General features: G+C 51.0%; 1 protein-coding gene and 1 gene segment (V, D, J or C); one reads left to right on the plus strand and one right to left on the minus strand.

Annotated features, from left to right (window-relative positions):
* The first annotated feature begins 4671 nt into the window (after positions 1-4671).
* Positions 4672-8857, plus strand: TMEM17 (transmembrane protein 17). Its single transcript, XM_029575224.1, has 4 exons — positions 4672-5056; positions 6581-6684; positions 6883-6996; positions 7562-8857. The coding sequence occupies exons 1-4, from the start codon at positions 4942-4944 to the stop codon at positions 7895-7897; spliced, it is 669 nt and encodes a 222-aa protein (XP_029431084.1). The 5' UTR covers positions 4672-4941; the 3' UTR covers positions 7898-8857.
* Positions 8097-19700, minus strand: LOC115075067. The segment is given in 4 exon segments: positions 8158-8296; positions 8505-8608; positions 9278-9601; positions 13483-13700. Coding segments are annotated over 4 exon segments (450 nt in total).
* Between the last annotated feature and the right edge of the window lie 4332 nt (positions 19701-24032).

Here is a 24032-nt window from a genome sequence, read left to right on the forward strand (position 1 = left end):
AGCGGCAGTAGCCACAGAGGCATTAACGGAGCGGGATGCCAGTGGCCGGTGGTAGGTGTCCACCTTCACAGAGTAGAAGGATGAAGGGCATCCATCTCCCAATTAAAAAAAGAAAAGAAAAAAAAGAAAAAAAAACAGGGATGGGTTCATGGGCTTATAGGTATTACCAATTATTAGGCTTTTCAATATTTGATGATAGTTAATGTGACTTTCAAGGCATTCTTCACTTTCGGTGCATGTCCGGCATGACTCCTTGCTTCAATGACAGGGGAAAAGAAAAACTGATACTTCACACATTTCCAGCATTGCCCTCTGCTTCATGGCAGAGAGCTATGCTGCCGCTTACCCAACTAATCAAACTTAATATTTCACTTGGAAGCAGCTCCAGCACTGCTCTCTACATTAATGGTGGGGGTGAAAAGGGAATTAGAACATAAGGTTACTAAGAGCCAAGAGAAACAGTTAAGTATGAGAACAAATGTGTGAGGCTTGCTGGGCAGACTGGATGGACCGGTTGGTCTTCTTCTGCCGTCATTTCTATGTTTCTATGTTAAGTACACCTGAAGACAGGTAAAGAACGCTGGGGTGTGGATTGAGTCTGACCTTTTATTGCACCCCCATGCAAAAGCAGGGGTCTTTCAGTTACACCTTCTTTCCTACCGGAAGCCTTCACTCCCTGCGAGTGATTTTCATGCAGCATTGTAGCTTTTGATATTTGCTCCTCTACCCTATTGTAATTCTTTGTATAGTGGTGCCCCTGAGAATTGTAGTAGGGCCCTACAGGTGTTACAGAAGTGGCGGCGAGGCTACTAACAAACACTGACCCTTAGGGAGCACATGACACCGGCCCTGCGTTCACTATGCTGGTTCCCCATAAAATGGTGAGTGCAATACAAGATCTTGTCCCTTTTGTACAAAAACTATTAAATAAAAATGTTGCACCATGCATCACTGCAGTCCTACCTCTGTGTGAACTAAGCACTCAAAACCATGGATTTCTCTGTGTCAAGCTTGATTGTCTGAGACTCGAGAAGAGTTTTTCAATAGCAGGCCCAAAATGCTGAAATACGTTACCAATGACTCTCTGCTTCACATGGCCACGGTCATTGAAGTGTGCTTTGAAGACTTACTGGTTCAGATTAGCTTTCGAACTTTAGGCAGCTGTGGCTTTTGAATTCAGTTCCTCTCTTGTCAACCACCGTGCCTTATTGTTTGTTCTTGCTTGTCCTGTTTTATTGTGATTTTATGTGAATATGGTTGTTTTTATTGTTACCTGCTTTGATCTTTGGTAAAGTGGGCATAAATCGGTTTAAATAAAATTAGTGTTTGCTGGACTCCTCGCCTTCCCCAGGAGATGGCGCCAGAGCCCCTGTCTCTGCCTTATTTCAAAACACAGACCCTACTATGGGCTGGGCCTGTCCACCTTTTTGCCATCTCTCTAAACCAGTGGTTCTCAACCTTTCTAATGCCGTGACCCCGCAATACAGTTCCTCATGTTGCGGTGACCCCTCGCCCCGCCCTCGCTCCGTGAGGGTGGGGTGAGGGCGGGGCTTTGGTCATATGGGGGCGGGGTTATGGATGGGGTTGGATTTTAGTGCACACTTATCATTTAATTATGACATTTATAATGTGAATGTAACTCAACTCACCATAGGTTCTCACATGCATGGCACACTGACCCATGATCGTCACGGGGCTAGATGTAAAAGTACAGTTTGTATCCACAGGAACCCCCCTGACCCACAATAATGGATGTAAAGCAGAATTATGACATTCCCCATACAACTCACCCTACAAAAAAGATATTCTGGTTCTGGTGTCATCTCAGTAACAGCAACTCAAACTCCTATTTCCAGGCTCAATAGCCCTACTTATGAAAAGACAGCAGTTTACCACCAATGCATGTCCTCTGAGAAAACACAACAAATAAGACCGATACAAACGCTTACATGCTAGTAAAATATCTCATCTCGGTAACAGACACAGAACCGACCTAACATACTCCCAGGATCTGTAGTAATACACATAAACTAATCCGCACACAGTTACACCTGTATTATGGAATACACTCAAACAGGAGCAACCCTATCTATGAAAAGGCAACACTACAAATATTAAATCAGTCCTAAAAACCAATACACCTCTTATTAGGAAAACAGAACTAGCAAGCAGCTATAGATCCCCACACAGAAATAATTGTAAAACTATACTAATAAGCAGAATAAATGTTTCAAAACAGCTATGAACATCCAACAATTAAAAACGCATAAAAACTATTAAACATTCTCCAAACACCAATAAAATATTTCAAAAAAGCAGACATCACACAATTAAAATGGCAGTCAAGAAAAATAAACTTAAAAAGCCACCTTTACTTACCCCCTCCAGCAGCTCTCCTACTCCCCTTCCCTGCAGGCCGTGGCACTCACCAGAAGCAGCAGTAGAAGCTAAGCTCTATACTTATGGTCCTCTTCCTTAGTGCCCATGTCTCTCACACACACACCATACCAGTCATGCCCCCATGACCAGTTTCTGTCTCTCACACACCAATCATCTCCCAAACAGTCTTTGGCACACACACACCAGTCACCTTCCTGAACAGTTTCTCTCATGCCCTACACACACACACACACACACACACACACACACAGGCTTCCCACTCCCGTGTTCTACTTACATATACGGGCTTCTCACTCTCATAATCACTTTCTCACACACACACACACCAGTCACCTTCCTGAACAGTTTCTCTCATGCCATACACACACACACAGGCTTCCCACTCCCGTGTTCTACTTACATATATGGGCTTCTCACTCTCATAATCACTTTCTCTGTCTCTCACACACACACACACACACACACACAGGCTTCCCACTCCCGTGTTCTACTTACATATATGGGCTTCTCACTCTCATAATCACTTTCTCTGTCTCTCTCTCTCTCACACACACACACTCACTCACCAGTCTCTCACTCCCATGCTTGTTCTCTCCACATGCACAGGCTTCTCATTCCCATAATCACTTTCTCTCTGTTACACACACACCAGTCTCTCTCATTTCCATGCTCACTCTCCATGTGCCCAGGCTTCTCCTTCCCTGAATCACATTCTCTCATATTCACACACACACACCAGTCTTTTTCTCTCACACACACCATCACCTTCCCAAGCAGTCTCTCTCTCTCATGCATGCACACTCACCCTGGTTTCTCACTCCCATGCTTTCTTTCACCCCCACAACAGCAGGCTTCTTACGCCCATGCTTTCTCACATACCCAGACTTCTCACTTCCATGCTTTTTCTCTCTTTCTCACACACACACATCAGTCACCTCCCTGACTAATGTCTCACACTCTCACATACACATCAGTCATCTCCCTGAGCAATCACTTTCATTGTCTCTCACATACACATCAGCTCTCTGACCAGTCAATCACACACAGGCTGGCTGCCTGCTTCTCTCTCTTTCTCTCACTCACTTCCTCTTCTCCCCCGAGCACAAATGGGAGCTGCAGCAGCCTCCGCTGGCCAAGAAAGAAGAATCCCATCGGCCGCGGGAGGCTCATGCTGCTGTCTCCTTTCTCCATTACCGGCTGCTTCTTTTGCTCGGAGAGCGATGCTGCAGCCGCTGCTGCTACTTTTTCGCGCGGCGCGGCTCTCCTTCCCGCGCACCGCGATTCACTTCCTGTTCCGGGTCACGGGAGGGGGGAGCAGGCGCAGGAAGAAGAAAAGGCCCTGCCGCGGGTGCAGAGCTTCTTCTAGCGCCGCTGCCGTTCCCGCTGGGCTTGAACGTGCGGCAACGGCAGCGGGAGAGACCGGGAGGTTGAGAACCGCTGCTCTAAACCAAGGTCTTTGTTAGAGTGGGATCTGCATAGGAAGATTAAACACGGTTTCATTCCTCCCTAGAGAGAGGCCAGCGCAATAGTGCAAGCAGCAGAAGATCTCGATCGAGCACTGTCCGAGACAAGCTAAAGGTCACACAGTTCAGCTTTTTATGTTGGCTGCCTCTTTAAATTTACTTAGCACAGATCAGATGCCTTGAACTTCAATGGCACAGTAGCGGTTGGAGGATGAGAAGTGGACAGCTTTTATTTTGCAGACCATGCTGACTTAATAGCTTGAACTGTAGGAGCTCCTAAAGAAATAACCAAAAAGCAGCATCAGGCTCCAAGCAGGTATGGAACAGAACTCGGCCCTCGGCCTTTTCCTCCCTTCCCCTGGGGGTGGGGGCGGGGCTCGGCCCTCGGCCCTTCCCCTGGGGGCGGGGCTCGGCCCTCGGCCTTTTCCTTCCTTCCCTGGGGGCGAGGCTCGGTCCTCGGCCTTTTCCTCCCTTCCCCTGGGGGCGGGGCTCGGCCCTCCTCCCTTCCCCTGGGGGCGGGGCTCGGCCCTCGGCCTTTTCCTCCCTTCCCCTGGGGGCGGGGCTCGGCCCTCGGCCTTTTCCTCCCTTCCCTGGGGGCGAGGCTCGGTCCTCGGCCTTTTCCTCCCTTCCCCTGGGGGCGGGGCTCGGCCCTCCTCCCTTCCCCTGGGGGCGGGGCTCGGCCTTTTCCTCCCTTCCCCTGGGGGCGGGGCTCGGCCCTCGGCCTTTTCCTTCCTTCCCTGGGGGCGAGGCTCGGTCCTCGGCCTTTTCCTCCCTTCCCCTGGGGGCGGGGCTCGGCCCTCGGCCTTTTCCTCCCTTCCCCTGGGGGCGGGGCTCGGCTGCGGGCTCTACCCCCGGTCGCATCTGAAAGCCGTCCCTGCGCGCGCACCCGTGATTGCAGTGAATTTTGTGAAACGCGTTTTCTCTTTTATCTGAATCACCTGCACTGCTTTGGCGACAAAAAAGCCCCGATATCGACCTGGCGGGCCAGCAACGTTGGCGGAGTCCCGCCTGCCAGCGTCGCGGCTGCTTTTAGGTCGTTCCCGTTGCTCTTTGTTGTAGCAACCTGCCCGTTTCCAAAATGGCGCTGCCGGAGCCGGTGCGGCGCCGACTGAACTCGTTCTCTCGGACCGTGTTTACCGACGCGAACCGGACCGGCCCGGAATGCGGCGAGGCCTTCGGCGCTGCGGTCGCCGGTGAGTGTTCGGTCGGGACGGAGCGGACGTTAAAAAAAAAACCCTCCCGTGGGCTCCATCTTTGTTTCTCTCCTGCCCCACCGTTCCTAGGGGTGTACATGTTTTGGATCTTTGCCCGACCCATATGCTTTCTAATGAAGACCCCTGATCATTTCTGTAGCCCATTCTGGGGACTGACTCCAATCATCTTATATTCTTCTGAAGGTGCGGTCTCTAAAATTGTACACAGTGTTTATTAGAAGTTACAATTCCTATTATAGAAACATAGAAATGACGGCAGAAGAAGACCAAATGGCCCATCCAGTCTGCCCAGCAAGCTTCCCTCATTTCTTCTCTCATACTTATCTGTTTCTCTTAGCTCTTGGTTCTATTTCCCTTCCACCCCCACCATTAATGTAGAGAGCAGTGATGGAGCTGCATCCAAGTGAAATATCTAGCTTGATTAGTTAGGGGTAGAAGCCGCCGCAATAAGCAAGCTACACCCATGCTTATTTGTTTTACCCAGACTATGTTATTCAGCCCTTATTGGTTGTTTTTCTTCTCCCCTGCTGTTGAAGCAGGGAGCTATGCTGGATATGCATCGAAAGTTAAGTATCAGGCACATTTGGTTTGGGGTAGTATTCTATTGTGATATCGTTTGGGGTAGTGATATTGTTTGAGGTAGTATTCTATTGTGATATCGTTAAACTTTGACACCTTAAAGTATTGAACTGTAACTTTGTTTTGTTAAAAATAGCATCTTAAAAATCTGATTTTTTTTTAAATTTAATTTGTTAGTCATTTTTATTCAAACTATATGATATATATTTCATGTTGCCACCTTCAGATTTCATTTGGGAGGTGTTGAGATCTCTTGTGATGGGATAAAACAGTCGAAAAATGGGGGCTGTGTGTGTGTGTAACACAGAAACATAGATATGACGGCAGAAAGGACCACACGGTTCATCCAGTCTGCCCAGCAACCTAGTGGTAGCATCTGCTGCGCAGTACAATTCACCCCAGATCTTCAAGCCAGGGACCTTGTCACTTCTTGCCATTTGAACCAGAGAGAATGATGGAGTTGCTTATTGGTTAAGGGCAGTAACCACCACCCCAGCAAGTTACCCCCATGCACTCTTTCCTTCCTATCCATCCGCTAACTTTAGGGATCCACAGTGTTTATCCCAGGCCCCTTTGAAATCTCTCACTGATTTAGTCTTGAAGGAGGAGGGTGAAAAAAAGGGGTTTGTATAGCAGTCTGAGCTTGGTTTGATGAGTTAGGACTGTGTGGAGATGAGTTAAGGAGATCTCTGTCAGATTGGGGTGGGAGCAGTGTGTAGGTGGGTTGGGGTTTCTTTATGATGGGTAAGTACAGTGGAAGGGCAGGGAGCATGCATGTGTATGGATTTTGGGGGAGTAGTTTTCATATTTTTGTACTAGTTAACAGGTGTGCGGTATCTCTGTCCTTATCCACGAGTCAGGACCCTATTCAGCTGCTGTGTTTTGCTGTACTCTGGCTCACAGGATCTCTTTCTTTCTCTCCAGAAAACGAGGTGGTTTCCAATTTGCCGCTGCAGATGTCGTTGTATTTCAATGTCTTCTACTTCCCTTTCTGGTGGGTGTGCTATGTTACCATTCTACAGCTCAAGGTAAATTTCCCCTCCGTTTCATACATGAAATGCGTAGAATAAAATACTGAGATAGCAGCGGACTGTGGGTCAGTGCTGGATTGGCAGGGGGTGTTTTCAGTCAGAACTGAGAGGCCCTGGCAGTGCTCTATGTATGTGCGTTTGTGTTGTTACGATCTGCACCTCTCTCATTCTCTCTCTCTCTCTCTCCCTCCCCAGTACTCGGTGTTGCCAGACTACTACAAATTCATTCTAGTGACGATTCTTATTCTGATGTCTTTGATAGAAGTCATCCGTCTGTATTTGGGGTACACAGGGAACCTGCAGGAAAAGGTAAAGACTCCGTTTGCGTGCGTGCAGGAAAGGGCTTGCTCGCTTTACCCACGCTCCCTTAGCAGAGACTCGTGCTCTGCAGGCCCACAGTCTCTTACCTGCTATTGGAGCCTCCCTAGCAAACGCTCATATACTGTGCAGGCCCAGAATCCTTTCCCTGCTGTCGGAGCCTCCCCAGCCCAGCCTCATGTGCTGTGTGTGTCACCTGCAGGCCTTACACCGCATCCCAGCTGTAGTTCTCCCCTCTCTGTTTGGTTTTTATGTTTTTAAATAATGAGCACTCATCACTGCAGGCAGACTTACCCTGACTTGAGATCTCGTGTACAAGAGAGAGAGTTATGTATTCCACCCATGCCTCGGTTGTGCCCACCCCGTTGCGTTGACTTAAATGGGAATTTTTATATCCTTTCAGTTTTCCAGTGAGGCCTAATGGTTTTTTTAGGCAGGACCCTGGGCTGACCTTTAACTCCCAGGGTATTCTGAGTTGACCTCTGATACTGGCGGCTTCCTTTTGAGTTCCCTGAGCTGACCTGTGACCCTCCCCCCGGTGTTTTCTCTCTCTTAGGTCCCCGAGTTGGCCGGATTTTGGCTGCTCAGCCTCCTGCTGCAGCTGCCACTGCTACTTTTCCTGCTTTTTAACGAAGGCCTGGAGCTGCAGCCCCTGGAACGAGCGACCCACATCGTCTTCCTCCTTTTCCTCGCCTTCCAGGTTATGGCGGCCTTTGTTACCCTCAAGAGGATGGTCAATCACCTGGCCACCCGCTTTCACCTGCGAGAGTTTGACCGCTTGGAGGTAGGGGTTGCCAGAAGTGAGGACAAAGAGCTGATGACCGTGCCAGGCAAGGGAGCCCAACCCAGTGAGATTGGCTGGAGCTCTGGACTCACGGCATCAGCGCTATAAAGGGACGTGGGCAGCGGTTTCTCAAGAGAGAGCTCTATATTTTATACTGTGCATATTGTAAATAACTTTATTTATGGATATATGTGATCAGGGGATCCCGTCTTTCCCAACGACGCGCACAGCTTAACTAGAAGCAGGGATTGTTTGAAACCAAGACAAAACTGAAGAGAGAGGGAGGAACGGAGAAGATGTAGAAAGACACCGAGATGGGGGAGATTCAGTCATTTAGAAAGGTATAGAAAGAGGGAAACACTTAAAGCTGTAAGGAAATCCCAGGCTGGAGTACGTGCAGGACGGGACTGGACTCTGCGGAGGGCGGTGCTGTCCTTCCATGGCATTAACCCCAGCTGTGATGGATTCCTGCAGCGCTGCCACAAGAGGTTTCGCTCACTGTTTCCCCTACAAAGATAGAAGGAAAAGCCTAATGAGGACCTGCGAGATAATGAATTCTTTGCCTCTGAAAAGCAAGGAAGAGGATTCTTCCACTCCGGAGGGAGGAGAGAGAGGCTCATTGTTCCTGGAATGCAAGGGGTTAAACACGTGCTCCTCATTCCCCTCTTTCAAGCTGAAGCACAGGCGGGAGGAAGGGGGCTGTGAGTGGAGTTACCTTGCTTGCTCCCAGGAAACAGCTGTACACGATGCTCTTGGAGAGAAGGAGCAGGAGGGCGAGCTGTGCTGATCGCAGGCTGTTCTGGAGCCTTCCCTGCTCACCTGAGAGAGAGAGAGAGGTTAAAAGAGATTCCCAGGTGAGCCAAACTGCCCAGCTGCAAGCATGTGAGGGCCCCTCATGGGAGTCCCCTACCTCGCCATCCCTTCTAAAGCAGCAGGATCCACTGATCCCTCATCCAGCCTGTTTCTTATCTCCACCTCCTTTCCTTGTGGTGTTTGTCATTTTTTGACCTAATATATTTTATCATAATTTTGCACAGATTTGGAATAAAAGGTGTGCATTTTTTCTTATGAGCGTAACCCATTTTTAACACTTTTCACTCAGGGCTCAGCATTATAGCAGGGATTCAATCCTTCTCTGTCCAGGGACACAATAGCTCTCATCTTCACCGTCCATTGGAGTCATATTTGGGGAAAGGTGTGGGATAGTCCTGGCATCCACCCTATTGGAAATGACCTCAATTCAGTAAGGGCTGATGCACTTTTCAATACGGTTAAGTTTAAAAAGTGCTTCAGGTCCATTCCTGTGCATCATTTGTCCTCACGTGCACCAATGTGAGAGTGGAGTGAGGAGGACAGAGGGAAACAGGATGGCCCTTGCCTTTAGGTGCTGCACTAGTCTCTATGGTCTGGGATATCTCTTCCCCTTGGTGCTGTGCTAGGCTGTGAGTGTCTCGCTGCCCCTGGGGTCCTCCCTGGTGCTGACCTCACCTTGCATTCTCAGGCTCCTCACTGTGGGCAGCAGGGATACATCATGTTTCACTTCACAGGAGTATGTATTACCCTGGTACCATTCTGCCTGGGAGAGCCGGAGCCTGCTGCTCACACTGTACAGGCCATTGGGCATCTTCCTTGGTGTGTCTGTGGCCACGGCCTCGGCGCTGAGCAGTTGGCTGCCTTGCCTCCAGCTGACTTCCACATACTGGGGGTAGAAGTCCTGGATCAGGCAGATCAGCGTGGCTTTACGATGCTCCGAGATCTCCCTGCAGGAGGGGTAGAAGACGTGTACAGAGGGAGGATGCACCTCATCCCGATCTGAACCCAGGGAAAAGTGAAACAAAAAGAAAATATGAGGACAGACTTCTCTTTTTAGCACTTACTGTCCCACTACTCCAGAATCAGACGTACAGCCTCGTCTGGGGAGGAGGCTGTGCACACTGAGAGGAAAAGAAGAGGACCAGTAATGGAGAGATGAAAAGAAAAGGACCAGGGGTGAGGAGAGGACAAGGAGAGGAGCAGGGATGAGGAGAGGAGAGGGAGAAGGAGAGGAGCAGGGATGGGGAGAGGAGGAGAGAGGACTGGGAATGGGGAGAGGAGAAGGAGAAGGAGAGGAGCATGGATGAGGAGAGAGGAGAAGGAGAGGAGCATGGATGGAGAGAGGAGAAGGCGAGGAGCAGGAATGGGGAGAGGAGAAGGAGAGGAGCAGGGATGGGGAGAAGAGCAGGGATGAGGAGAGGAGCAGGGATGAGGAGAGGAGAAGCAGAGGAGCAGGGATGGGGAGAGAGGAGAAGGAGAGGAGCATGGATGGAGAGAGGAGAAGGAGAGGAGCAGGAATGGGGAGAAGAGAAGAGCAGGGATGAGGAGAGGAGCAGGGATGAGGAGAGGAGAAGCAGAGGAGCAGGGATGGGGAGAGGAGCAGGGATGGGGAGAGGAGGAGAGAGGACTGGGGATGGGGAGAGGAGAAGGAAAGGAGCAGGGATGGGGAGAGGAACAGGGATGGGGAGGAGGAGGAAGAGAGAGGACTGGGGATGGGGAAGATTGAAGAGGGTGGAAGGCGGTAGAGAGATCAGGATTGGGAGTAGGAAGAGGGAGGGAATTTCTGGGATTGAGGAAGAGGAGGAGGCAGTAGGAGGGGTTGGGGTGGTTTCAAGTTTTGGGGAGAAGGAAGTATCCTAGGTTCCTGGATTTAGGGGACAGAATCCAAGATCAAAGCGGAGAGGATGTGACTTGCAGTGGGTGGGTGTTTGGGGGGGGGGGGGGGCAGGAGTCTGTCTTGCTCTGCTCCTGCTCTCCTTTACAGCCCCTCTCTAACCTCTTACCCACTCCCCCCAGCAGCAATCCCTTCTCACTTACACACAAGAACCTGCCTCATCCCTATTCCCCTCTCCCTCTCACATAGACGCCTGCCCCCCACCTGATCCCCTCTCACCCCCAGTGATCCTCCACTCAGTCCCTCCTAATCTCTCCTTTTGCTCTGCTTGCTCCAAGCTCTCCCCTCTCTTCCTATTCCTTACAGCTGCCTGGCGGAGGAGAGGCCACATCAGGAAGCGGGGGGGGGGGGGGCTGTTTTCTGCTGAATACGATTCAGCAGCGCTGAGAGGCAGCAAATCCTCAGCAGGCCTGGGACCCTAAGCACAAGCCCAAGTGCCTATTGATAAAGCCAGGTCTGACCCCCCTCACTGCTTCTCTTTGTTTTTCCTGATAATTTGTAAACTATGGATAACATCATCTGTGTTACCTGAAGACTGGAAGTTGCCAACGTAAGGCCAATTTTTATAAAGGGATCAAGGGGTGATCCAGGAAACTACAGACCAGTGAGTGACGTCTGTGCCAGGCAAAATGGTAGAAAGTATCATAAAGAATAAAACTGCTGAACATTTAGGTAGGCAGAGTTTAATGGGACAAAGCCAACATGGATTTAGCCAAGGGAAGTCTTGTCTCACAAATTTGCTACATTTTCTGAGGGCGTAAATAAACATAGGGGTAAAGCTGAGCCAGTTCATACAGTGCATCTGGATTTCCAGAAAGCATTCGACAAAGTCCCCCATGAGAGACTTCTTAGGAAATTAGAAAGTCGTGGAATAGGTAGCAGTGTCCTATTGTGGACTGCCAACTGGTTAAACGATAGAGAGGAGGGCTAAATGGTAAATTTTCCCAATGGAAAAGAGTGAATAGTAAAGGGCCCCAGGGATCTGTTCTGGGACCAATGCTTTTTAATATATTTATAAATGACCTGGGAATGGGAACAGCAAGTGAGGTGATCAAATTTGCTGATGACACAAAAGTATTCAAAGTTGTTAAATCACAAAACGATTGTAAAAAATTGCTGGAGGACATTGCAAAACAGGGAGACTGGGCATGCAAATGAAATTTAATGTGGCAAATGCAGTGATGTACTTAGGGAAGAGTAACCCAAATTACAGCTGCAAAATGCAAGGTTCCACATTAGGAGTCCCCACTCAGGAGAAGGATCCAGGTGGTCATCATTGATAACACTTTGAAATCTTCTGCTCAATGTGCAGCTGCAGCCAAGAAAGCAAATAGAGTGCAGGGATTATTAGGAAAGGGATGGATAATAAAACAGAGAATATCATAATGTCACTATCACTCCATGGTGCGACCTCATCTTGAGTACTGTGTGCAGTTCTGGTCACCACATCTCAAGAAAGATATAGCAGAATTAGAAAAGGTACAGAGAAGGGCGACCAAGATGATAAAGGGAGTTGGAACAATTCCCCTATGAAGAAAAGTTAAAGAGATTAGGACTCTTCAGCTTGGAGAAGAGACGGCTGAGGGGAGATAGGACAGAGGTCTATAAAATCATGAGTGGAATGGAACGAGTAAATGTTAATCGGTTGTTTACTCTTTCAAAAAGTACAAAGACCAGGGGACAGGAAATGAAGTTACTGGGTAATAGATTTAAAACTAAAAAAATATTTTTTTATTCAATGAATAATTAAGCTTTGGAATTTGTTGCCAGAGGATGTGGTGAAAACATTTAGTGTAGCTGTGTTTAAAAAAGGTTTGTACAAGTTCCTGGAGGAAAAGTCCATTAAGAATTATGAAGTGAGAGTTGCAGAAATCCATTGCTTATCCCTGGGATAAGCAGCTTGGAGTCTTTCTAACCCTTGGGATCCTGCCAGGTACCTGTGACCTGGCTTGGCCATTGTTGGAAACAGGAGACTGGGCTTGATGGACCTTTGTTCTGACCCAGTATGGCATGCTCTTAGGTTCTTATGGTTCTGCCTGTCCTCCTCCAGTGCACACCGAAGGCCAAAGAAAAGAGAGCGAAAACTGGATTCTGTCCAGACCAAGACACCTTTTACATCCAAATTATCTAAAGATATTGCAGTCAGCTTTGAAGAGCACACAGGTCCCTTCTTTCAGTCTCTCTAAAGTGTACCTGCATCATCACCACTGGACAGTCCTCAGGATCAGCTCCCAACCCAATGGGACTTTCAGGCGAGCCCCTAATCTGCACGTCTTCAGGAAACTGCTCAGAGCCTGGCTTCATGGAGTGAACTTCAGTGCAGATCTAGCCCTGCTCTCCAAAGAAAGGCCCCTGGCCCCTAGAAGACTGATGTGTAGCAAAATGGCCCCTACGCACTTTTAACACTGGCTCCCTGCATTCCTTCTTCCTGTGTGCTCACCGTTGGGGCTTATCCCAGATGGAAGCTCTGTATGAGGAACTTTGGGTGTAGACCCTAACTAATTGTAACAGACTTTGCACCGCCCTGGCTAAACTCCTTACAGCTGTTTATGGGGCAGGCGGACAGGAAGAGCTCGTCTTAAGAAGACCCAGTGTTTTCCATGGCTCAGTCCTTTCCCCTGCTGTACTTTACTCTGTAAGAGGAGAATATTTTTTGGGGGGTGGGGAGAAGGATCAGGGGGCCGCATGCATGCGCTGGAGGGCCCTTCTGTAAGGGGGAGAGGGTCACTCAGTCTGTGCAATCTTTGGCCTCTCTGTGGAGAATAACAGCTCCTTATACAGGCAGTGGCTTTAATGCCGTGGACACCTGTTCTCTGGAAACTGGACTGAGGCCACTAATCCATTCCACAAAAGCCACCAGATTGCACTCAGCTGACAGTGACCTCTGGTCACTAGAGACCTGAGCCACCCTTGAATCATTGTTTGTAATTTAGTGACAGCTCTCCTGCCGATCTGGTGCCTGTACACCCAGCACCCAGGGTCTCACCTGTGACCATCAGGTGGGTCCCGCTGGAGAAGTAAGCAGTTGCTGTATTATTGAGCACGGTGACAGAAGCTGTTTCAAAAACAGGAGGCCTCTCACTGACAGCTTAAGTACTCAGGCCTCTCTCCCTCCTCCTCCTCCTATCAGTGCCTCTCTCCCTCCTCCCAGTGTCTGCTTCCCTCACTCCTCCTCCTATCAGTGCCTCTCACTCCTCCTCCCCCCAGTGCCTCTCTCCCTCCTCCCAGTGTCTGCTTCCCTCCCTCCTCCTCCCATGGGGACCAATGCAATATGGTGCGCTGAGCCGAGTGCACTGTTATCCCCGGACGCGGGTAGAATAGGTGCTAATCAGAAGAGGATGATGAAGCTGACCCAGTACTGGTGGATCCTGTGTTGGTTAGGAGTCAGTTTCTGAGTGGGATCGGTGACTGAGAGTTGTTGATTCAGTCTGTGCTATGTGTATTCTGGATAGTGTGTGTGTGTGTGTGTGTGTGTGTGGGAGGAGAGAGGATAATTCTGGACATGAATTAATTGTTCCTGATAACTGTGCCACCTATTCCTGGAGAATGTGATTGTGAAATGAATTTTATTTCTAAAGGCCAAATAATTATTTTTTTCCATTGGCAATAATTATTGTATTGGGAAATTAATCCTTTATTCCTCTGAGGGCCTCTCTCTGAATTGGTTGATGGGGAAACTGGGGAACAGCTCTGTGGGTGTGGGTGTAGATCTGTGTCTCTTTGGTGTCTTTGGGTATTGGTTTAGTGTACAGAGGAAGAGTGTAGCTCCAGTCCATGTGTGTATGTAGATCTGTGTCAATGTTGTGTGTGTGTGTGAGATTTGTGTCACTGTTGGGTGTTGGGTTAGTATACAAAGGAGCAGTGGAGCATGGGTTGTGTGTTTGTGTGGAGATGTGTTCTCGGTTGGGTGTGTAAGTGTGTGTGTGTAGTCTGTTGACTGGGTGTGGTGTTACTGTACAGAGAATCAGTGGAGTCCAAGTGTGTGTATGCAGATCTCTGTCAATGTTTTATGTGGGTACATGTGTGTCTCTTTTGAGTGTGAGAATAGTGTACAGAGATGCAGTGGAGCTCCAGTGTGGTTTTTGTTTGTTTGTGTGTGTCTGTGTTTATAAGTGTATTGCTGTTGGGTGGGTGTGGGGTCAGTATACAGAGAAAGAGTCAAGCCCCAGGGTATGTGTGTGTGTAGATGTATATCTCTATTTTTCATTAGTATATGTAAAAGCTGTGGGAGCACTTTATTAGTTTGTGTTTGTGTGTATGTGTCCTTGTTGAATTAGGGTTTACTGTACAGAAGAGCAGTGTGTGTGTGTATATATTTGTGTGTGCGTGTGTCTGTATTGATGTGTCTTGGGTGTGGGGTTAGTAGACAGAGAAGCAGTGTAGCCCCTGTGTATGTGAGTGTGTATGTGTCCCTATTGGGTGGGTGTGGGGTTATTTTACAGCAGCTGTGGAGCCCCTATATGTGTATGTGTGTGTGTGTGTGTGCATCTGTGTTTCTGGAGGATGTGAAGATATTGTACAGAGGAACAGTGCAGCCCCTGAGTGTGTGTATAGATGAGTGTCTCTTTTGGTTGGGTGTGGAGTTAGTGTACAAAGGAGTAGTGGAGCCCCATTTTGTGTGTGGGTGTTATTTTGTGTGGGTGTATAGATCTGTGTCTCTGTTGGGGAGTGTGTATGTGTGTGTTTTTCTTAGGTGGGGGTGAGCTTAGTTTACGGAGGAGCTGCTATGTGTGAATGTGTGTGTGTGTTTGTGGTGGATTTGGTAATAGTGTAGAGAGGATCCCTTGTGTGTGTTTTTGTCTGTGTCTATGTGTATGTAAAAATGTGTGCCTGTGTTGCGAGTGCTTGTCCTGTTGTGTGTGTGTGTGTGTAGATATGTTTCTCTGTTGGGTGCATTTGTGGGTGTAGATCTGTGTCTCTGGGTGTGTGTGTAGCTCTGTTGGGTGTCTGTATCTGTAGCTCTGTGTGTGTGTATCTGTTAGTATGTGTGTGCATGTGGCTAGATCTGTGTCTCTGTTGGATGCGTGTGTGTAGATCTGTGTCTGGGTGTGTGTGAGTGGGTGTGGGTATGTAGCTCTGTGTCTCAGGTGTGTGTGTGTGTATAGATCTGTATCTCTGAGTGCTTGTGTGTGTGTGTAGCTCTGTCTGTTGGGTGTGTGTGTTTGTGGGTGGGTGTGTAGATCTGTGTCTATTGGGTGGTTGTGGGTGGGTATGGGTTGTAGCTCTGTGTCTCGGGTCTCTCTGTGTAAATCTGTATCTCTGTTGGGTGTGTGTGTTTGTGTGTGTGCAGATCTGTGTCTTTTGGGTCTGTGTGTGTAGATTTGTGTCTCTGTTGGGTGTGTATTTGTGTGTGTAGATTTGTGTCTTTGTTGGGTGTGTGTCTGTGTGCAGCTCTGTGTCTCGGGTATGTGTGTGTGTAGATCTGTATCTCTGTTGGGTATGTGTGTGTGTGTATAGAACTGTGCCTGTGGTATGTGTGTATGTAGATCTGTCTGCTGGGTGTATATGTGTGTAGATCTGTATCTCTGCTGGATGTGTGTGTGCTCATGTGTGCATAAATCTGTGTCTCTTTTGGGTATGTGTATGTAGATATGTAGATCTGTGTCTCTGGTGTGTGTGTAGATCTGGGTCTGTTGTGTGTATCTGTGTGTATGTGTAGATCTGTGTTTCTGTTGGGTGTATGTGTGTATAGATCTGTGTCTGGGTGTATATGTGTGTAGATCTGTATCTCTGTTGGATGTGTGTGTACATAAACCAGTGTCTCTTGGATATGTGTATATAGATCTGTGTCTCTGGTGTATGGGTGTGTAGATCTGTGTCTGTGGTGTGTGGGGGTTTATTTTTAGATCTGGGTCTGTTGGGTGTGTGTGTGTGTAGCTCTGTGTCTCGGGTGTGAGTATGTAGATCTGTGTCTCTGTTGTGTGTGTTTAGATCTATGTCTTTGTTGGGTGGGTGTGTGTAGCTCTGTGTCTCGGGTGGGTGTGTGTATGTGTAGCTCTGTATCTCAGGTGTGGGTGTGTAGATCTATGTCTTTGTTGTGTGTGTGTGTGTGTGTGTGTCTGTTGGGGGTGTGTGTGTATAGATGTGTGTGTGTGTAGATCTGTGTCTGTTGGGTGTGTGAGTGTGTGTGTGTGTGTGTGTAGATCAGTGTCTGATGTGTGTGTGTGTGAGTGTGTAGATCTGTGTCTGTTGGGTGTGTGAGTGTGTGTGTGTGTGTAGATCAGTGTCTGATGTGTGTGAGTGTGTAGATCTATGTCTGTTGTGTGTGTTTAGATCAATGTCTTTGTTGTGTCTGTTGGGTGTGTGTAGATCTGTGTCTGTTGGGGGTGTGTGTGTGTGAGTGTGTAGATCTGTGTCTGTTGGGTGTGTGTGTGTGTGTGTGTGTGTGTGTGTGTCTGTTGGGGTGTGTGTGTGTGTATGGGGTTAGTGTACAGAGGGGCAGTGGAGCCCCCTCACGGTGTCTCTCCCCGCACACAGGTACAGCCCCGCGTCCTCCTCGCTCACGTTGCTCAGCTGCAGCTCCACACTCCGGCCGCTGAGCCGCTTGGATCGGACCCGTGGTGCCAGCTCCGGGGGAACCTCCTCCACCTCCTTTTCACTGTAAGTATAGAAGGTCCCGAGGGGTCTCAGCTCCGTCCCGCTCTGCCCCGGCCCCGGCAGCTGTCGGTACCAGAAGAAGTTGTAGTTGTCTTGGTTCACGGAGCAGTTCATGGTCAGATTCTGCCCTTTTCTAACGCTGGCGATGGGGCTCGGGGCCTGGGTCACCGTCACGGTCGGCTGGGGGTGTCCGGCTGCAAGAGGAGAGAGAAAAGGGGGAGAGACCCCTCATCACCCGAGACAGGCACTGACCAGGGAAGAAAGCGAGAGAATCAAGGGCAATTGTCAAACCATATTGAATGTAACAACATATTTTACCCAGCGCAACATGGGTTTCGCAAACACTACAGCACTGAAACTCTACTATTAGCTTTATCAGATAATATCTTAAGAGGATTTGATACTGGAACACACTTCATTCTAGTTCTATTAGATCTCTCCGCAGCGTTCGACACAGTAAATCACAAAACACTACTCAATAGACTGAAAGAAATAGGTCTCACTAATAAAACAATAAAATGGTTTGAGTCATACCTTAAAAACAGATGTTTCCAAGTACAAATTAAAAATACACTTTCGGACAAAGTCACACTGCTAACTGGTGTCCCACAGGGATCGGCCCTGTCGGCAGCACTCTTTAACATTTATCTCCTCCCGGTATGTCACCTACTAGCAGGACTGGGAATCATACACTACTTATACGCAGATGATATACAGCTACTGCTGCCAATTGTAAACACCATTGAAGAAACAATGAAACTTGCTAATATGTATCGTGAGATAATTAAACAGCTCTTAAATCAGATGGAACTGGTAATAAACATCGACAAAACGGAATTCCTACACCTTGAACGTAAAAACATACACCACATCCAACCAACACTCACAACTAAAAATAACCAAACCGTTGAGCTAGCAACTAAAGTACGAAATCTAGGAGTAATAATTGACCCTGAGCTAAACATGAAACAACACATCTCCTTGAAAATAAAGGAAAGACATGCGAAACTAATGATCCTAAGACGACTTAAACCTCTACTAACACTAAACAATTTCCGCACAGTTTTGCAGGCAATGATATTCGCAAGTACAGATTACTGCAACTCCCTATTTTTAGGATTACCACATTCCACAATTCGGCCACTACAAATATTACAAAATTCAGCCGCTAGAATTTTGACTGGCAAAAAAAAGAATGATCACATTACAGGAACGCTTGACGATCTACACTGGCTCCCAATTGAACAAAGGATTCAATATAAGGCCTTATGCATAATACATAAACTAATCCATGATGAAAAAGCTGACTGGCTTAACACTGCTCTGCGCGTACATGTCCCACAAAGAAACCTAAGATCTGCTAATAAGGCTCTACTAACTGTTCCCTCTGTCAAAACAGCACATCTCACGCAAGTAAGGGAGAGAGCACTGTCGCTGGCTGGCCCCGTGCTATGGAACACCATGCCACTCGAAATAAGACTGCAGAGAAACTTCAAATTATTCAGATCCAATCTGAAAACCTGGCTCTTTAAACAAGCTTTTTATAAAGATAAAGAGAAGGAAAAAAACAGTTGATTGATTAGGATGCACCAAACTAGAAATTGTTATTTGTAACCTACAAATGCACATTAAGGTTAAATTCTTTCCGTCCAATATGCTCCCTACAGACAAACTTAATGTACACACATAGTTTATTGAAGTGAATTGTTACCGCACTATGATGGCACATGATTAATTGTAACCTATACCACTTACTTTATGCATTATCGTGCCTTGCTGTAAACCGTTGTGATGGTTATCTAACTTAACGATGGTATAGAAGAGCTTTTAAACAAACCAACCAACCAGACAAGACGAGGGAGGAGGGCTGGGGTGGGAGTGCAGGGGAGAGGGAGAGGGAAGGGGCTCCCACGTCCCCTCCGGAGGAGCAGGATTGGGCTGAAATTGCCGATTCCTGAGCACTTACCGGGGATCCACAGCAGGAGGAGGGGGAGAGAGAGGACTCCCAACATCTCTGGGGGGGCTCTGATCCCAGACTGCGGCAGCTCCGTGCGGGTCCCTGACTGTGGGAGTCACTGCCTGAGTGTGTGAGTGTGTCCCTGACTGCGTGGGTCACTGCCTGAGTGTGTGAGTGTGTCCCTGACTGAGTGAGTCACTGTGTGAGTGTGTCCCTGCCTGAGTGTGTATGTGTCCCTGACTGAGGGAGTCACTGCCTGAGTGTGTGAGTGTGTCCCTGACTGAGTGTGTATGTGACCCTGACTGTGGGAGTCACTGCCTGAGTGTCGTTCTGTGGGTGACTGGGTTTGTCTTCCTGTTTCGCGTTTATTCCACAGGATGCTGTAATGTTGGGTCTCTTTTCTGCCCTCTTCCTATTCTGTTTTTTATCTTTCTTTCTTTCAGTGCTTCTCCTTCCCTTTCACTCGTGTTTCTCTACCTTTTCCTCAGAGCCTCTTACCTCTCCCTTCCTCCCTGTCTATTTCTGTGACTTTCTACAGGTTTCTTTCTGCCTCTCTCTGACTACCTGACTGTCCCTGCCCGGCTTTCTCTGTCTCTCTCTGACTGTCCCTGCCAGCCCTCCCCCTGGCTTTCTCTGCCTCTCTCTCTGTGCCCCTCCTCCCTCTGTTAATCATTGCCCTCTCACCATCTCTCAGTGGTCTCTCACCCTCTCTCTCTCAGGGCTCCCCACTGTCTCTCCTGCCCTCCTCCCTATCTCTCTCTTTCCTTTTCTCCCCCGTCTGAGAGTTCGTTTGTGGCTTTTGACTGCAGCTGCACCTGCCTCATGTCCCCGGCTAAAAATAGGCAACCTGGGTGGCAGGCTCTCCCAATAGCACCCGCTGCACCCAGCCCGGCTGCACGGAGAGAGAGGGGGAGGGGGAGCTGCACCCAGCCCGGCTGCCCGGAGAGAGAGGGGGGGAGGGGGAGCTGCACCCAGCCCGGCTGCACGGAGAGAGAGGGGGGGAGGGGGAGCTGCACCCAGCCCGGCTGCACGGAGAGAGAGGGGGGGAGGGGGAGCTGCACCCAGCCCGGCTGCACGGAGAGAGAGGGGGGGGGGGGGAGCTGCACCCAGCCCGGCTGCACGGAGAGAGAGGGGGAGGGGGAGCTGCAACCCAGGCCCGGCTGCACGGAGAGAGAGGGGGAGGGGGAGCTGCACCCAGCCCGGCTGCACGGAGAGAGAGGGGGAGGGGGAGCTGCACCCAGCCCGGCTGCACGGAGAGAGAGGGGGGAGGGGGAGCGGCACCCAGCCCGGCGGCACGGGAGGGGGAGGGGGAGCTGCACCCAGCCCGGCTGCACGGAGAGAGAGGGGGAGGGGGAGCTGCACCCAGCCCGGCTGCACGGAGAGAGAGGGGGAGGGGGAGCTGCACCCAGCCCGGCTGCACGGAGAGAGAGGGGGAGGGGGGAGCTGCACCCAGCCCGGCTGCACGAGAGAGAGGGGGGGGAGGGGGAGCTGCACCCAGCCCGGCTGCATGGAGAGAGAGGAGGGGAGGGGGAGCTGCACCCAGCCCGGCTGCACGGAGAGGAGAGGGGGGGGAGGGGGAGCTGCACCCAGCCCGGCTGCACGGAGGGGGAGGGGGAGCTGCACCCAGCCCGGCTGCATGGAGAGAGAGGAGGGGAGGGGGAGCTGCACCCAGCCCGGCTGCATGGAGAGAGAGGAGGGGAGGGGGAGCTGCACCCAGCCCGGCTGCACGGAGGGGGAGGGGGAGCTGCACCCAGCCCGGCTGCACGGAGAGAGAGGGGGAGGGGGAGCTGCACCCAGCCCGGCTGCATGGAGAGAGAGGAGGGAGGGGGAGCTGCACCCAGCCCGGCTGCACGGAGAGAGAGGTGGAGGGGGAGCTGCACCCAGCCCGGCTGCATGGAGAGAGAGGGGGGGAGGGGGAGCTGCACCCAGCCCGGCTGCACGGAGAGAGAGGGGGAGGGGGAGCTGCACCCAGCCCGGCTGCATGGAGAGAGAGGGGGGGGAGGGGAGCTGCACCCAGCCCGGCTGCACGGGGGGAGGGGGAGCTGCACCCAGCCCGGCTGCACGGAGAGAGAGGGGGGGGAGGGGGAGCTGCACCCAGCCCGGCTGCACGGAGAGAGAGGGGGGGAGGGGGAGCTGCACCCAGCCCGGCTGCACGGAGAGAGAGGGGGGGAGGGGGAGCTGCACCCAGCCCGGCTGCATGGAGAGAGGGGGGGGGAGGGGGAGCTGCACCCAGCCCGGCTGCACAGGGGGGGAGGGGGAGCTGCACCCAGCCCGGCTGCACGGAGAGAGAGGGGGAGGGGGAGCTGCACCCAGCCCGGCTGCACGGAGAGAGGGGGGGGGGGGGAGCTGCACCCAGCCCGGCTGCACGGAGAGAGGGGGAGGGGGAGCTGCACCCAGCCCGGCTGCACGGAGGGGGAGGGGGAGCTGCACCCAGCCCGGCTGCATGGGGGGAGGGGGAGCTGCACCCAGCCCGGCTGCACGGAGAGAGAGGGGGGGAGGGGGAGCTGCACCCAGCCCGGCTGCACGGAGAGAGAGGGGGAGGGGGAGCTGCACCCAGCCCGGCTGCACGGAGAGAGAGGGGGGGGGGGGAGCTGCACCCAGCCCGGCTGCACGGGGGGGGGAGGGGGAGGGGGAGCTGCACCCAGCCCGGCTGCACGGAGAGAGAGGGGGAGGGGGAGCTGCACCCAGCCCGGCTGCACGGAGAGAGAGGGGGAGGGGGAGCTGGGGAATGAGGGCTAAAAAGAGAAAGCAGGTGGGAGGGGAGGGGTGAGGGGTAGGGAAGCAGCCCAGAGAAAGCTAAATGTGGAGAAGGGGCTGGGGAGGTAGACACAGCTCCCCCCCCCCCCCCCCCCCCCCCCCGCCCAGATCCACCTGGGGCCTGGCAGCCTCCGAGCATTGCAGTCCCAGAGCTTCCAGCAGCCTCGGCCCCCACCTCACACATTCTCCTCCCGGAGAGGCAAAAGGGGAGCACAATTAACTGGACAGGCCCTTGTAAGGGCTGGACAGTCACAGTGTTAGAGGTCAAGCCCTTGTAGGGACGTAAGGGCTGGACAGACAGTCACAGCGTTAGAGGTCAAGCCCTTGTAGGGACGTAAGGGCTGGACAGACAGTCACAGCGTTAGAGGTCAAGCCCTTGTAGGGACGTAAGGGCTGGACAGACAGTCACAGTGTTAGAGGTCAAGCCCTTGTAGGAAAGTAAGGGCTGGACAGACAGTCACAGTGTTAGAGGTCAAGCCCTTGTAGGGACGTAAGGGCTGGACAGACAGTCACAGTGTTAGAGGTCAAGCCCTTGTAGGAAAGTAAGGGCTGGACAGACAGTCACAGTGTTAGAGGTCAAGCCCTTGTAGGGACGTAAGGGCTGGACAGACAGTCACAGTGTTAGAGGTCAAGCCCTTGTAGGAAAGTAAGGGCTGGACAGACAGTCACAGTGTTAGAGGTCAAGCCCTTGTAGGAAAGTAAGGGCTGGACAGACAGTCACAGTGTTAGAGGTCAAGCCCTTGTAGGAAAGTAAGGGCTGGACAGACAGTCACAGTGTTAGAGGTCAAGCCCTTGTAGGGACGTAAGGGCTGGACAGACAGTCACAGTGTTAGAGGTCAAGCCCTTGTAGGGACGTAAGGGCTGGACAGACAGTCACAGTGTTAGAGGTCAAGCCCTTGTACGGACGTAAGGGCTGGACAGACACAGTGTTAGAGGTCAAGCCCTTGTAGGAACGTAAGGGCTGGACAGACAGTCACAGCGTTAGAGGTCAAGCCCTTGTAGGGACGTAAGGGCTGGACAGACAGTCACAGCGTTAGAGGTCAAGCCCTTGTAGGAACGTAAGGGCTGGACAGACAGTCACAGCGTTAGAGGTCAAGCCCTTGTAGGGACGTAAGGGCTGGACAGACAGTCACAGCGTTAGAGGTCAAGCCCTTGTAGGAACGTAAGGGCTGGACAGACAGTCACAGCGTTAGAGGTCAAGCCCTTGTAGGGACGTAAGGGCTGGACAGACAGTCACAGCGTTAGAGGTCAAGCCCTTGTAGGAACGTAAGGGCTGGACAGACAGTCACAGCGTTAGAGGTCAAGCCCTTGTAGGGACGTAAGGGCTGGACAGACAGTCACAGTGTTAGAGGTCAAGCCCTTGTAGGGACGTAAGGCCCCAGTCTGATTCCAAACTAAATGAAATGTGACCTTTCTGGGGCGCCCAGTGAAGCTGCTTTAAGTTTTGCCACTGGGGTCCTGGTTCTCCCTTCCCAACCATTTCCTGCTCCTGGGTTCACACATCAAGGGTGCAATCCTGGTCCCCTCCCCATGATGAGAAGTTGAAGCCCCTCAGAGCTGCCCCGCACACTGCAGCCTCCTCTGGTTCTCCGGGAGGGGGTGCGGTGCTTGTTAGGAGACAGAAAGGAGGCGGTCACTTTACTGCCCCCAAGCCCTGATCCTCCCACCCCCCACTTTCACACACTGCACTGCTCCCACCCCCCTGCTATACTCAGGGATGGGGGAGGCTGAAGCTAGGAGAGGGGCCCTGTCTCTGTGACTGTGGCGAGCTCCCCCTCCCCTGTCCATGTGACACTGGTAGCCTGGGGACTGCAGCCCCCTCCCCTGCCAGTGGTTTCAGCAGCCCCCTCCCCTGCCAGTGGTTTCAGCAGATGTAGAGGCTTCTGCTCAGCTTCCTGTGGTTTCCCTGCTCAGCAGTCGCTCCTGGGCTTGCTCTGATCTGCATTTTGCTCAACTTCAGTTTTTTGCACTTTCTGCAGCCACCCACTCACCTCTGAACCCAGAACACAGAAAAATAATCCACACCTCACCATCAAGAAATTATAAATGAAAATCTTTATTCGAGAAAAGAATTTCTTAAAAGAACCTACCACATGACTAATTGGTTTCTATATTTTTCTTATGAGAAAGCTCATGAGAAATCTTGGAATTCATGTGAAGTGTGGAATGAACGCCGTCTCTTGCTTTAAACCTAATAGATTCTGATTTGTAAACCCAGAAAGTTT

The sequence above is a fragment of the Rhinatrema bivittatum genome, chromosome 13, assembly GCF_901001135.1.
Source record: "Rhinatrema bivittatum chromosome 13, aRhiBiv1.1, whole genome shotgun sequence".
Classification (NCBI taxonomy): domain Eukaryota; kingdom Metazoa; phylum Chordata; class Amphibia; order Gymnophiona; family Rhinatrematidae; genus Rhinatrema; species Rhinatrema bivittatum.